The sequence below is a fragment of the Gallus gallus genome, chromosome 18, assembly GCF_016699485.2.
Source record: "Gallus gallus isolate bGalGal1 chromosome 18, bGalGal1.mat.broiler.GRCg7b, whole genome shotgun sequence".
Classification (NCBI taxonomy): Eukaryota; Metazoa; Chordata; class Aves; order Galliformes; family Phasianidae; genus Gallus; species Gallus gallus.
Window position 1 is genome coordinate 3,424,013 of NC_052549.1, and position 14,675 is coordinate 3,438,687.

Here is a 14,675-nt window from a genome sequence, read left to right on the forward strand (position 1 = left end):
GGTGGTTCGGGCGAACTTTGCCGCGGCGGCCGCCGCACGTGGGAGCCCCGCGCCGAACCCCCCCCAACCCCCCCCCCCGCCCCTCCAGCGCCGGCGGCTCCCGGCAGCGCTTCCCCACCCGGCCCCGGGGGCGGCGGCTCCGCCGAGGCGATGCCCCCTTGAAGCTCCGCCGCGGCGAGGCCCGGGGGGCGGCGGGGATGCGGCGGAGCGCGGTCCCCCTCCTCCTCTTCCTCCTCCGCCGCCGCTGAGCGCTGCGGGGCGGCGGCGGAGCATGGCCAGGGCGCCCGGCCGCCGCCTCGGGGTAGCATGGCCGTGAGCGCGGCGGCCGCCCCCGCCGCCGAGCCGCTGCCCCGCAGCATCTTCAAGAAGTTCCTGGTGATGCTCTGCTCCCTGCTCATGTCTCTCTACGTCTTTTACTGCCTGGCCGATCGCTGCCAGACCTTACCCGGACCCATCATCGCCGCCGGCGCCGCCTCGGAGGAGGAGGAGGGCGGCGGCGGGGGGTACCTGGGGGGCTCGGCCGAGCTGCCCCCCTGGCAGGCGGCGGCGGCGCGGAGGAAGCGGCTCCTGCAGCGGCTCAAGCAGCGGCGGCGGCGGCAGGAGGCGGCGCCGGGCCCGGAGGTGCCGGCCGGGGACGGAGGGAGCCGTGCCGGAGGTTCGGGAGGAGGAGGCGGCGGGGGCAGCGCGGCGGGCACGGCCGGCACATTGACACTGCTGCTGGGAGAGGGCAGCAAGCGGCTGCCGCAGGCCATCATCATCGGCGTGAAGAAGGGCGGCACGCGGGCGCTGCTGGAGTTCCTGCGGGTGCACCCCGACGTGCGCGCCGTCGGCGCCGAGCCCCACTTCTTCGACCGCAACTACGAGCGGGGCCTCGCCTGGTACAGGTACGGGGCGGGGGGGCGGGCGGCGGCACGGCGGGGCCGGGCAGCGCTGTACCCGAGCCGGCAGTGCCCCCCGCTGGCCGCCGAACCTCAGCCCCGCTCCTCGGTTCTCAGCCCGAGCGCTCTTCTCGCTCCCCGCATCCCCCAGCCCACGGCCCTCCACCGGTTTCCCTTTCCCCGCTGCTCCCGAACCCTCTCCACCAGCCCTCTCCCCGACCCTCAGCTCTCCCCGCTCCCAGCGCCTCCCCCGACTCTCGCGGGGCAGAGCTGCGGGATGCTCCGGGGGCTGCCAGCGCGGTGAGCTCCGCGTCCCGGGGCTGTGCGGGGATGCGGGGTGGGAGCCGAGCCCCAAACCCCGCCGCTCCTCTGACTCCCAGCCCATCGCAGCCCTTGAAAGCGGCTTTCCTGCCTCCAGCGTGCAGAAAGCGCACATTTCCCATGCAAATGTTGCAGCAGCCCTGCGATGAGTAACCCAAACTGTCAGTTCCAGGGCAGCCCACGCGCTCACCTGCCTCAAAAACAAACAGTACGGTGGATGGGGTTCTTATTTCAACGCGTTAGTGTTTCATTCAACCAAAGAGGAGTCCCTTTGAGAAGAGAGAGAACGTTACAGCCAAGGGGCATTGTTGCCGTTCAGATGCTTTCCTCATGTGTTTCAAAGTTCGCAGAGGAGCATCTGCCGGAGGTTCCTATGGAACAGATTGGTCGGGGTGGGGGAGAAACAGCTCTTCTGCGCAGCGTGTTTGTGGCTTTTGTGAATAAGCAAGCAAAAAGGAGAGGATCCGGGGCAGCCCCGGAGCTTATTTTGCTTGCAAGCGAAGCCCGGCTGTTGGTGGAGGGAAAAAAAAAAAGGTGATTTTGGCTCAGTTCGTGGTGACAGCCTTGAAATGTGGGGTAAGATAGTACCGACAGTCCAGTGTTTATGTAAAGTCTTAACACGTGGAAGCGATGAGCTTCCCTGCGTGTCCGCCGGTGTCGGGAGCGCGCCGGGCTGCTGCTGGCAGCAGGGTGTGGGTTCTCCGAGCAGAAAGATTTCCTTTCGTGTGGGCTGAAGCTGTCTGCAGAATTATATTTTTAGTGCACGCTTATCCAATTTCCACATGCCGACCCCGTATCAGAAAGGAAGCATTAAAAAGGAATCTGCAGACCTCAAGCAGTTTAATCAAGGCTTGACTTTGAAAAATAAACACACGGCTTTGGGATGGCATCTACTGAAATTTATGGGGGATATGCAGAAAAGCTCATTTATCAGAGATGCTCTCGAAGCGCTGGGGAGCAGACAGCAGCGGGTTTGCCCCGCTGGCTTTGAAATGAAACCTGGGCGAGGAGTGCAGACCCAGACAGAGGAGGAGCCACCGGCACTGAGCGCACAGCGCAGCCCTCAGCGCAGGGGGTTTCATTTCCCAGAGGTTTGGTCCTGATCTGGCAGCTCGCGCTCGTTGGAGGTGCTGCCCTGCAGGCTGTTTGTGTAATGTTATGTGTGAGCGCTGGGTACCGAGCGCTCCCATTAATTGCTGCAGTTTGTTTGTTCTGGTATTTGATGTACTGAATTTCACCATTTTCTTTTTATTAGCCCTATGGAGGTACAGTGAATGCTTTGTATGGGATTATTCCTCTGAGACCTAATCTTGCTGGCTTTGCTTGTGTGAGCAATCTCTCCGAACGCACACGGTCCCATTGTGATGGCAGGGCGCAGTAACCCATTATCAGCCCGTTGTAAATGCTCCCTTCACAAAAAATCTGTCTCTCCATGGGTTTGCTGTAATCTTTGATGAGGGTTCAGTGCTGGGGAAAGGGCCAGATGTTTGCCAGGGGTCCTCATTTCTTATCTTTGGCATCAGAGTCTTAGGTTTCACGTGCATTTCTGTTTCCCGGCCGTCAGACTAAACAGCATCATTACAAGGCATAAACAGTGGGGTTGGCTTTCAGCGCCCGCAGGAAGCCGGCCCGGCCAGCACCCTGTTGCAGGGAGCACCGCGTTCATGGCTGTTTGTATGGACATAGGTTTGCACCAGGGGAACTGCTCCTGGGTCAGCAGATCCGGGTGGTACCACAGAAGGCACCCTGGGAAGCATAGAGGTGGGGTGTCGTACAATCACAGAATGGCCTGGGTTGAAAAGGACCACAATGCTCATCCAGTTCCAACCCCCTGCTATGTGCAGGGTCGCCAACCAGCAGACCAGGCTGCCCAGAGCCACATCCAGCCTGGCCTTGAATGCCTGCAGGGATGGGGCATCCACAGCCTCCTTGGGCAGCAGTTCCAGATGGTACCTCAGGTGTAAGAGGACTGTGGTTCCTCCTGGGAACAAAAGAGCACCTCCAGTGCTTGTTGCGCATGGTGCGGGGTGCACGGATGGCAGTGGGTCGGGATGGTCCTGGGGTGCTGCACAGTGCACACGAGTGTTGGGAAGCACTGCCTGTTAAATCGAGCAGAGTAATGGCTCACCTCGCAGCCAGCATTGTGTCTGGGCAGGAAGGCGGTTGCCCTACAGAGAGGCTGATTTATAAAAATCAATCTGACTGGTTTAATTTAGGAAGTGTGACACCTCCGAGCTCGTGTGTGTGTGGGTTGAATATGGAGGGAAGATGTGTGCTGATGGCAGCTCTCTTCTGTTTTGGGTTTGTGAGTCCCCTGTATGAACGGGGACAAAGGGAGGGAGGGGGCAGCCCACAAAGCTCTCATTGACTTTCCAGCACAGAAATCGCTGCTTCAGCCCTGAACAAGGCTATTGAGCTCACAGGGTTCAATAGCAGGTGAGCATGTGTTTTAATAGCGTTCAACTGCAACCCCCACCCGGAGCATGGCTGCACACAGCCCGGGGACAACTGAGGAATAGGGGCTAATCCAGTCAAGGGAAAAGAGAAGAAGAAAAAAAAGCTTGAATAAAAAAAAACATATCTGTGTTTGTGGGTGATATTGCAAGTCTGGCTGGTTCCCTCTGATCCTTTGTTAGCCCCGCGCTGATTGAGCTGCCTGTTGGAATGTCATTAGGCTGTCAGTCACCCCAGGAACATTTATTTCATATGTTTTAATCTCCCTGCTCGGCAGCACCGATGCCAATTCCACTAGAGCGGAGCCAAGCTAATGTCATTAGATTACACCCGATCCAGGGGAAGATGAAAGATGCTTCAAAGTTACCCCGTCAGGTTGGGAGTGTAAGTATCACTCCTCCCCACTGCTCCCAGATCTGGGGAGCTCTCTGTCTCGTAATTAATGGCCTCTTGAGATTTCTCTACAAGCCTTTCTTTATTTTTCCTTTCTCTTTTTTTTTTTTTTTAAGTCCAAGCAATCTTTGTGAGTGGAAGGGAACGGAGGATGACTTGGGATGGTTTGGTTTGGGGGGGGGGGAACGTGCTCAGAGCAGCTGCTCACAGCTGCATCCCACCTTCTTGTGCAATTTCCTAGCCTCAAATAGCAGCAAAACGAGAGCCCTGGGGATGGAGGAGGTGGCCCAGTCCTGCAGCAGTGGCTGGCCCAGAGGTCTGGGCTTTGTGGTCCCTGTGATTCAGCAGCACCGTCTGGGAGTGCTTTGTGACCCCAGCAGTGAGGGAGGGAAGGGGGGAAGACAGGAGGGCACGGATGGTGGCAGGAGAGGTGTTGGGGAGTGAGCACAATTAATGAAGATTGCAGCAGGCATCAGGAGGTGCAAACCTCTCTGTAGGAGGGAGATGCTGTAGCAACAGCTGCCTTGGAGCAGCGTGATCTTATCACCTGTCCTCGCAGCATCTGCAACAACACCAAGGCTGTGTGTTCACAACATGCCCTGCCAGAACGTGGCTTGTGCAGTTGGACATCAAGTTCGTGCTAGTTTTGGTTTTCCACTCCCTGCTATGCGTGTGTGAGAAGTTCTGGTTTAGCAACGGCTGCTCCTTGTCCTGAGAACACCACGTCTCCCAAACACATCTGAATTGCAAATAGCATCGAGTGCAGCCTGCAGCAGTTTTTATGGAGCATGCAGCCTTGGACAAACCCATGCTGAAGAGGATCAAGGTCCTTGTTTATTTATTAGCTGTGTAATCAGATAGCGTTTCACACTGAGCTCATTGTGCCAGGTGCTGTATAAAAAAGGAACAAAGGATGGTCTTGGCCCCAAAGCACAGCTAATTCACTGTCAACAGCAGGTGGAGACTGGCTGGGATAGGCTCAAAGATGGTGCTCATCTCCTGGGTGAGGAGTTATAGGATGGTAACAGACTGGTTCTGGTGCTCAGCACTGCCTTTGCAGGGAATCTGGGCTTGGACACTCTAGGGCATGTCGGTGAAGGCTTGAAGCAGTTGGAAGGTTGTGCCCTATGGCTTTGGAGGCACAAAAAGCATCTCTGTTTGCCCATCTGTAAAAGCAGGAGGGACGGCACCGCTCTGTGCTGGAGACATCTGGATGTGGCACTGAGGTTTAGCGAGAGGACTCAGCAGGTCAGGTAATGACTGCACTTTGTGACCTCAAAAGTCCTTTGCAACAAAACCAGTTCTGTGGCAGTGAGAACACCAGGAAGGCACATACAGACGGGCCTTTCCCTGTCGCAGATGCCTGCGACAGCCTCGGCTCACTGTCGCTCGCAGCACGGCAGAGTGCCATCTAGTGTACACGCCTGATGGCACCGTCAGATGGTGGCACCGTCTGGGCGCAGCACCCCGGCAAATCTAAGCTCAAAGAGGTGGGGTTGGGGCTCTCATCCCTTAAATAAACCCCAGAGCGTTATTATTATTGGTGGTGCTTTTAAACATTTTGCATCCATACGTATCACTTCTCGTTCTGAGCAGCGGAGCAGCAGGTACCCAGTGTTGGTTCCTGGTGGTGGGGTGAGCTCCCCTGTTGGCACGGAGGGAGAAGTCAGCCCCGTTCCCATCAGAAAGCATCCAAACAAATAGTCGGTGTTTTCTTGGACTCATTTTCTCAGTTCTGCGTGGGGACGTTCAGAGATTCAGAAGTCTGTGGGGCCCATCCTCCTCTTCAGCTCAGCTTCTCACCCTGGTTGGTGCCTGGGTGCAGGGGCCTGCAGGGGGTCCATCTGTGTGCCCGCCATGGCTCTGCCCGTGCCCCAGGGGGTTGCAGCAGGGTCCATCCCGACCCTGCCTGCTGATGCTGAGCAAGCTTGAAAATATGGCCCCGGCCGTCCAAGATTTTGTCAGTTAAATTCATAGAGCTGCATCTCGTGAAAAGCAGTGCGAGGCTCCAGCTGGGGCCAGAGCCCATTTATGGCAAAAATTGCGATGCTTCTTTAGAGAAGCAGCAAATTCACCCTGCTTATAAATCCCGGGTCCTCCTCTGGGGTCGGATCCTGCTGATCCCAGCGGCTCTCCCTCCTGCAGTTTCCCCGCTGCCTGCAGGGGCTCCTGCCAGTAATTCTGCCCGGTTTTTGGGGCTGCCCCATCCCTACCACAGCTGAGCTTGGGTTTCACCCCGAGCTTTTGAAGTCTCTAATAAGAGCGGTTGGGTCTGGGGAGGGGGAAGGGAGCTGGGTCCTTTCCAAAGAGCTCGGAGCAACGAACAAGTAAGCAGCAAATCGGGAGAGTCACCTCCCCCCTGCGTGCCCTCCCCGACGTCTGCATTAAAACTCCTGAGCCGCTAATTACGCTTTTCCCCTGGAGAGCATCGAGGTAACCCAAACTGCCTCCGCAGTGAAACAGAAGAGGTTGGCAACGGGGAGCAGGGGCTGCTGCTGCGGCCATAAATCTTTGCAAATTCATTACGTGCAGGTATTAGGGAAGGGAAGCGGATTAGGTTGCAGTTAAGGTCATGTTCCTGGGGTGGGATGCTATGGGTATTCCCCCGGTGCAGAGCCCTGTTGGGGCAGTGGGGCTGTTCAGGCATGGTCTGGAGGGCTGAGGCTGCCCCACCATCCTGGCTGCTGTCCCTGCACTGCCTGGAACATGTGGGTTTTCACGGCTTGGGGTTAAACACGTTCACCCCCAAGCTGTGGGACCATTAGCAGGATGTGAATCACAAACAATTCTGCAGGAAGACGTTTCTCAGAAATGCCTGGTTCCCTTTGGGCACGGCCAGCCCGTCCTCCTTGCTTCCTGGAAGTGCTGCACAACTCGCTTTTTCAGTTGCAACACCATCAGTTGTGGACATAGAAAGAACCCCGCTTCAAACTGCCACTGAGCCACAGCCTGGGTGTGGAGAGCATCCCCTGCCCTGGCTGGTGAGTGGGAGCCGGGAGCAGCCCTGAGACCTTCAGCTTCCATTGCTGCTGCGCCATCTGAAGCCGTTCCATTTTCCTTATAATCTTTTTCCTCTTAACGAGACGTTTTTTCAGCTGAAAATGTTAGAAGGGGTGATTTGTTGTGATGTTTCCAGCTGGAAAAGGGCACCCTCCCGGAGCCCGTGCTTGCTGGGGTTGCCTTTTATGGGAAAATATCAAAACTAATTGTTTCTGATTTCCCTCTTTATCTGATGATCGATACGTCTGCACTTCCACACGTGCATTTTTGGGCTCTAAAATGTTGCATTTTGTCAGCAACATTCAGTTTCACTGTCACGTTCCTTATTGTAACACCATATACCGACATCTTTCACTGTTATTGGAACGGGTTTGTGCTGTCGGACCTGAGCAGTCTGGGAGCCTTTTTAGGGGGAGAAATCCCACATCCCAGCATCTGGGTTTCCCATCGTGAGGAAGCTGTGTGCTGAGCCCTGTGGCTCAGGGTGAGTGAGAGAAGGTCCCTGTGTTGTACCTTGACAGGCCTTGGGAAGCTGCCTCAGCCTGACTGAGTGATGATGAGCCAAGGCCATGTCCGGGCTGTGCCTCAGTTTCCCCATCTGTAAAATGGGGCTGCACTGCTGCGCTCACCCACAAAGGACTTTGTTAGAGCTGCTCTGCCTCCTGTGCTTTGCAGAGCGGTGAATCCACAAGAAGGGGCTCTGAGAGGAAGGATTTAGTGGGATGTGCACACCTGGAAGCCACCGGAGGGGCCAGAAGTGGGGGAAGGGCTTCCTGGCCGGACCCAGATGCAGAACATGGCAATTAATTGAGTTTGTCTGCCTCCAGCACCAGGGGGTCAGCATGGGGGTGGGACACGGGCAGGAGCCCTGCACAAGCCCCCTGTGAGCAAAGCATTTGGGTGCAGATATCACAGGATTCATCTGCTCATCTCTTCCTGATTACAAATGGGGTGTCTGGCTGGGTGACAGTGACCTGCCAGCTTGCAGCTGGTGCCTGGATTTGGCCCCGTTTCTGGCTCCCATCTGTGCACCCTGATGATCCCAGGGGCTCTGGCAGGGTCAGTGCCACTGAGCAGCCATCACCCTCCCCTCGGCTGTGCTGACCCTGGCCAGCAGCACTGCAAACCCACAACTGGCCAATACCTTAGGATCCTGAAGGCTTTCCCGACCACCACGGGGATGCTCAGGGACAAATTGCACTGAGGAGTCCCATGCACATCCCGAGGGGTCACAGGACTGTGGACTGCTTGCCTGCTTTGCCCTACAGCTCACAGCAGTGTGCTTAGGGCCACCATTTCTTACACTACAGAGCCATGTTTTTCCCTCTAGCTTGAGGTGTGATCTAAACTCTGTTAATCCTCTTGTAGGAATTTGGCTGGGAGGCTTCCCCATCTGACAGCTTGCTGTAAGGGGTGGTGGTGTGTAAGGGGTGAGGGCCACCCTGTCCTGAAGATCCTGAGCAGTGGGGTCCTGCAGAGGGATACCCCATGGCATCACGTTGCAGTTGGGTTTCCTCTGCTTTGAGTATGCCTCTCCCATAGGGTGTTACTATAGGACCGCAGGGGGAAGTGAGCGAGGCTACCATGTCCCACCTCAGCCCAGGTGCCTTTCTCCTCTCCATCCAGATTCACATGGGTACCCATGCTTGTGACCTGGCACTCCCTGAAGGCACCAATCATCCTGCTGCACAGAGCTGCTGGAGCTCGCTGGGAGTTCTGCCATGCATGAGAGCTCTTCCCTCCATCCCTGGGAGTTCCTACTGACTTCCCATGGTCACACCTGCTGAGTGCCCTGGTGGGTCCTGCTCCGCTGCAGGTCACCTTCATCCACCGGCTCATCCAGGAGCTTTACCTTACTACCCCAGGAATATACATATCTATCAGACCAGTGAGTTTTGCGGACTCTCCGGAGTCTGTCTGTCCGTCTGCATCCCTCAGTGCAGCTGAACCCATCATCCTCACACTGCAGCAGCAGTGCCTTCCCACAAGTGAGTCCTCCCCAGTCCCGCAGCTCTGGCCCCCCCAGGGCAGGTTTCCAGGAATGCTGTCCTTAAGCATCTCCTGCTCAGCAAATAGTGGCCATCATATCTTTAGGGGGAAAAATGGATTTGCCTTGTAATCTAATCGATGTTAAATAACAGTAATTCTAACTCCGCGGCTCTATGTTTAAAGTGCAGTTGGTCTCTGGGGATCATCGGAGTTATTTAATCTAATGAAATCACCATTACTGTCTAATGAGGGTGCACCACGGGGATGCCTTTCACTGTGCCTTTCTTTCCCTGGAAGAAAGCAATGGTTTAATAACTGGCAGCCAGAGCAGAGCATTCAGCAGGGATAAGCAGGTACGGTGCAGTGGGGTGAAGGTGGGGACCCAGAGCTCTTTTGCTACCTCTGGTGTCTTCTTAATGTTAGGTGCTGTTTCTTGAGCCGTGTCAGTGGTGAGCATTCTGGCACAGACAGGACGTACGGCTTCTAACACCTCTCAGTACTTCATCCCAGCTCACATGCTGACTCCAGCAGGTTGTTCCCTGCATTTGCTTTCCCTATCACAGTCCAGAGTGTTTCTGTCCCCCATACTTGTTGTGCTTTGTTTTGGTCTCACTGAGCGATGCTTCCTTGTTTCCTTATCTCCTTGTAGAGGGAGACAGGGCCTGTGCCCATGCAGTTTCCGAGCCTCCCAGTCAGCTCAGTCATTGCAGCCCAAGCCAAGCACATGCTGCTCTCCTACGCACGGAGCTCATTGTGTGCAAATAAATGGGAGTTACGGCAGCAGGCAGGGGCTGTGCTGCTGTCAGCTGTCAGCGTGGCTGCATCCCGCCTAGCCAGGGCAGTGCTCCTTCCCCGTAGCGTGTGCTCTAATTTCCCATTATGATTTCTTTAATAGAACTGATACTTACTGTACGTCGCTCATTTGCTGCTAAAATGGGAACCATTAGAGCAGTAAGTGGCAATTACTGTCGGAGCGGTATTGCGGGTGAACTCGGCGCAGTGCTTCCCTGAAGGCTGAACCCTGCCTTTGTGGAATGGACACCCACAGCCTGCAGTGCTGGGGCTCCAGGGCAGCTTGTTTGGTATGGGGTGGGATGCAATGGGATGGGATGCAGTGGGATGAGATGCAATGAGATGGGATGGGATGGAGTGGAGTGGAGTGGAGTGGAGTGGAGTGGAGTGGAGTGGAGTGGAGTGGAGTGGAGTGGAGTGGAGTGGAGTGGGATGGGATGGGATGGGATGGGGTCGGGTACCTGCTGTAAGGGTGCCCAGCAGCCTCCAGGTGCAGAAACACACTGTGTGTGTGCCAGGAGTGGATGTATCTGGCTTGCCATTGGCAGCTGATATGGATAAGGATGGGTTGTGGCTCTGTGCGTGCTGCTGATCTACTTGGGGAGTGTCCCCATCCTCTGAGCAGCCCGTCCAAAGGCTTTTCCCTGAGAAAGTTTCCATGCTGGAAGAAAAAAAAAATGAGGGACATGGCTACTAATTCAATCAACCCCCAGAAAACCATATCCGTGCTGCACAATGGCACACCAGAGGTCTGTGAAGGATCTGACACCCCAGGGAGGGTGGGTGCAGGTTGGGTCCCCATGCATGTCAATGAGCGCCGGGACGGCTGCGTTCAGTGCCTGCAGCCCTCTCACACCGCCTTCCTTATTTGTGTGCTATCCAACGTCATTAAGATATCAAGTTCATTTAGGTACATCCACATTGGCAGTTTAATTATGTCTGGGTACTACTCTGTATTTTATTCATGGACTATCTGGGGGCGGTTGTCAAACACAAGCCCAGGAGATAAAGGTTTGGTGGCTGCAGAATGCTAATGTCCTGCTGGCTCCCTTTTGACAAATACACATGCCAGTTATTACCAAACTGATTATTTCATTCATTAACACCACATACATCAGCTCCCTTCACCCAGTATTATTGTATACATTCATCTTTTCATAAACAATTACCTGACAAGGTTGGGAAAGGCAAGTACTGGGGAATTAATGCTCTGATGGGAGTTTCCTGGCGTGGGCTCGTAACAAGGTGCTGGGTGTGGGTGGAATGCCCCGTTAGTGTGATCGCTTCATTAATCAAATTAGGGACAATAGCACGTCACATGTGCCCTTGTCCCTCAGTGGGTTGGGAGCCGCTTGCCTTGTGCTGGGCGCAGCGGATGGGCCCCATGTCTGTGATGGTAACAGGGGACCTGCAGCGATGCTTACAGAGCATCCCCTGTGACCAGCCCATGGTGTGCAGCTTTTCTTTTTATTAGTGTTATTACTGTCACAAGGACCATTTGCATGAGAACAGGTTCTTTGTTCATTTTTTTGTGCCTTTTTTTCCGGCTCTCCTGTGCTGCTTTCCCTTCCTACAGTGGTGATGGGAACAAGTAAGGCACCAGGGAACAAAACATCTGGGGAACAAACCCCCTGTGTCTTCTTGACACACTTTTTTATGGTAAAGGAGAAAAGAGAATATGGGCAGACATGAGCAGTGAAGAATAACCAAACCCATGTAATAATCAGCTCTTGCAGCTTCCTTAGAGACAGTGGAGAACACATCCCACAGAGGCTCAGTGTGTTGTTGGTCCCACCTCTATCTGTTTCCATATATCGGGCCCTCCATGTTTTCCCCCCAGAGCTGCCACTCAGGACAAGCAGCTCTAACCCAGCCACAATCAGTTCAGCTTCTTGCTTGGAAAGTGCTTCGGGGTCACACTGCTGCTCTGCTTCAGCGTGGGATTTGCAGACTAAATAAGGGATCTGAGCGAGCTTTAAGTGCCTATCTCCCTTAGTCCCCTTTGAAAAAAGCCCCACCGGGATCACTAAGAAGCTTTTGCAAAAGGCATTAATCCTCCTTGCTATCTCTGCCCATCTCTTTGATCACACTTAAGAATTTTCAGGTCCAGGGGTCCCAGCTTTTCAAGCGGCTTCAAAGAGCCAACATTTCACTGGTGGGAGCTCCTGGGTCCTGCTGGGAAGGAGCCCCGTTGACTTTCAGTTGGGTGCCAAGTGGGAAAGATGAGGTTTATTGGCCTGGATCCCAATGACTCATGTTTACTCATAAACCTCAGGTCACTCGTTGGTTTTCTTTTCATACATTCATATTTTGGCACTCCTCTCCTCTCCTCTCCTCTCCTCTCCTCTCCTCTCCTCTCCTCTCCTCTCCTCTCCTCTCCTCTCCTCTCCTCTCCTCTCCTCTCCTCTCCTCTCCTCTCCTCTCCTCTCCTCTCCTCTCCTCTCTCCTCTGTTCCCTTCCCTTCCCTTCCCTTCCCTTCCCTTCCCTTCCCTTCCCTTCCCTTCCCTTCCCTTCCCTTCCCTTCCCTTCCCTTCCCTTCCCTTCCCTTCCCTTCCCTTCCCTTCCCTTCCCTGTCTTTTCCATGAATGAGCTGTATCACCTCATGTCACACTGATGCCCAAGTGACTGCATCCCCATGCAGGATGCAGAGGGAGGCATGGGGTGAGCATCCCGCCTCACCTCTGCCTCTCCCCTGCTTGCTGCACAATGTACTCATGAAATTTAGATCTGCAATCAAGTGAGAATTCCTGAAATATGTAAGATGACTCCATTTGATACCGGGTGAGACAGTGATGCATTCCCTGAGACAAAGTGGAATAGCTGAGCATAGAAAAGAGCTCTTAATGCACGACCTTTTGAGCTGTGGCTAAAATACCTCAATAGACAGCGGAGCTGGAGGAGGCTGGGTAAGATTGCTCCGCATCTTCAGCCCTGGCCCCCACCTCACCCAGAACTTGCAAATGAGGCTACAAGGAATCTTTTTAAGCTTTCTGTTTTCTGGAGACTTTTGCCCTCTTTGCACTTGACTGCTTTGCTCCAGGAATGAAAGTAGGCAGCCCTTTCCTCACCATTAAAGTTTCATTTAGCAAAAGGACAAAGAATTGGCACGGGAAGGATGAAGAATGACTGCGAGGGTAAACTTGTGTGACTCCATATATTTTAGATCATAGCCTGAGGTCAGTCCCTCTATTTTATAACACAGATAAAGGATTTTCTGGCCTTGCAGCAGGAGGAGATGTGTGGTGATATATAAAGAAGTCACTTCTCAGCATAATTTAAGAAACAACCTCTGTTCTCAGAAGTGTGGGTCTGGCTCTCCTAAAGCTCTCCTTTGCTGTGCACACACACACAGGTGTACTTCTCCAACAGGAAAAGAACGCATCACACTATTCTCCAAAAGTTAAAAACCTCTATCAGATCATATGGGACCCCACCACAGCATCTCAGAGGATGCTTTTAGCTCCAGGAGAGTGTGGCTCACCACAGGGTGCACAGCTCCTGTTGCCATGAAAGTTGGCGCTTGGTCCTGCAAAGTCTGCAGCAAGGGAAAGCCCCTGTCCTGCTCCAGGGACAGCCACTGTTCGTGCCACAGCCACCTTTTTTTCCCTTGAAGAATGTGTGCATTGCTGTGGTTGTGCACGTCTAAAATGTGTTTGCACAGAAGAAGAACGAGCCAGACATGGAAAACAAGCAAATCACATTATGCATTGGAGGCAATAATGCTGCTCCCATGGGACAGAGATAATACAGCAAGAGACAAAAGAACAATAGACTTTGCCAGCCTGAGCACTCGCCTGATAGTGGCTTTGCTGGAATTATCCCCAGTGTCCTCAGTGTCACTGCTGGAGCTGGACAGGGACTGGGCGTAGTGTGGGGCTGTGCAGTGTGTGCTTTGGGTGCTGGCGTCCCTACACTGCTCTGAGCACAGCTCTGCACTGCAGTCCCATGGCACGCGAGGTGTGGGTTCCTTCCAAGCTGGCTGTCATTTTGGTTTGGAAAAACTCTTCGTCCCTAGTTTTGGAAGCAATGGAATGGGATGCAGAGGGCAGGGCCCATAGGGTGCATGTAATGGAGATGGCTTTCCTTGCCAGCTTGGTGAAGGAGCCTCCAAAGTCAAGGCACCACGAGCTTTTGGAAGACCCCAGTTGAGCTGTAGCCCAAAGGCCCCTTCAAAGAGACCACTGAAGCTTTGAGATGTGCTTCAGGTTTTCCTCTCTTCCCATTCCTTCTTTCTTTCTTCTTTCTTCCTTTCACCTTTCTCACTGTTCGCTTCTTCCTCCCTTGTCTTCTTTGTTTTTTTCATCTTCTTCTTGCTTTTCTTCTTTTCCTTTCTCCCTCTCTCCTTTTTCTGTCCGTCTGTCTATCCTTCCATCTTTTTAAAATCTCAGCAAATTCCAGGGAGGCATCAGTTGTCCTTAACACCCAAAGGAGAAATTGAAGGGAAGGGTTCAATTACTCGTGTGAAAAATGAGTCTCCTAACCGAGGTCTATCCATTTGCTAGTTGTGCTTGTTTTAAAACTGAATTATAGAGACTGCACATTTTTCTGGAGACAAATGCATTAATTTTTCTCAAAACAGACAAGAGGGAAGCAGGGGGAAAATAAGATAATAAGAGTTTCCACAGTGATTTATATGCCTTTGTGAAAAATAATGGGGGAGGCTGCAGCCGGCGGCCGGGGGGAAGGGGCGGCGGTGGCAGGGATGGCTGCGGGGAGAACTGCCAGAAGTCCGAGCAAGATGTTGGCTTGGGATGATATAAGATCGCTCTACATCTTTCTCCGGCTTGAAAAATCTCTCCTTCTCTCCCTCTGTATACACACCCATGAAATATATGCCATACGATGCTC

The 14,675-nt window shown here is 53.9% G+C and overlaps 1 protein-coding gene across 1 annotated transcript in view; it reads left to right on the forward strand.

Moving 5' to 3' along the window:
* The window catches only part of HS3ST3A1 (heparan sulfate-glucosamine 3-sulfotransferase 3B1), a 27,388-nt gene continuing 12,713 nt past the window's right edge, over positions 1-14,675 (forward strand). Inside the window, exon 1 of the mRNA XM_015295254.4 lies at positions 1-884. Within this exon, the coding sequence (XP_015150740.1) occupies positions 307-884 (578 nt within the window). The 5' untranslated portion in view covers positions 1-306. The remainder of the gene's footprint in view (positions 885-14,675) is intronic.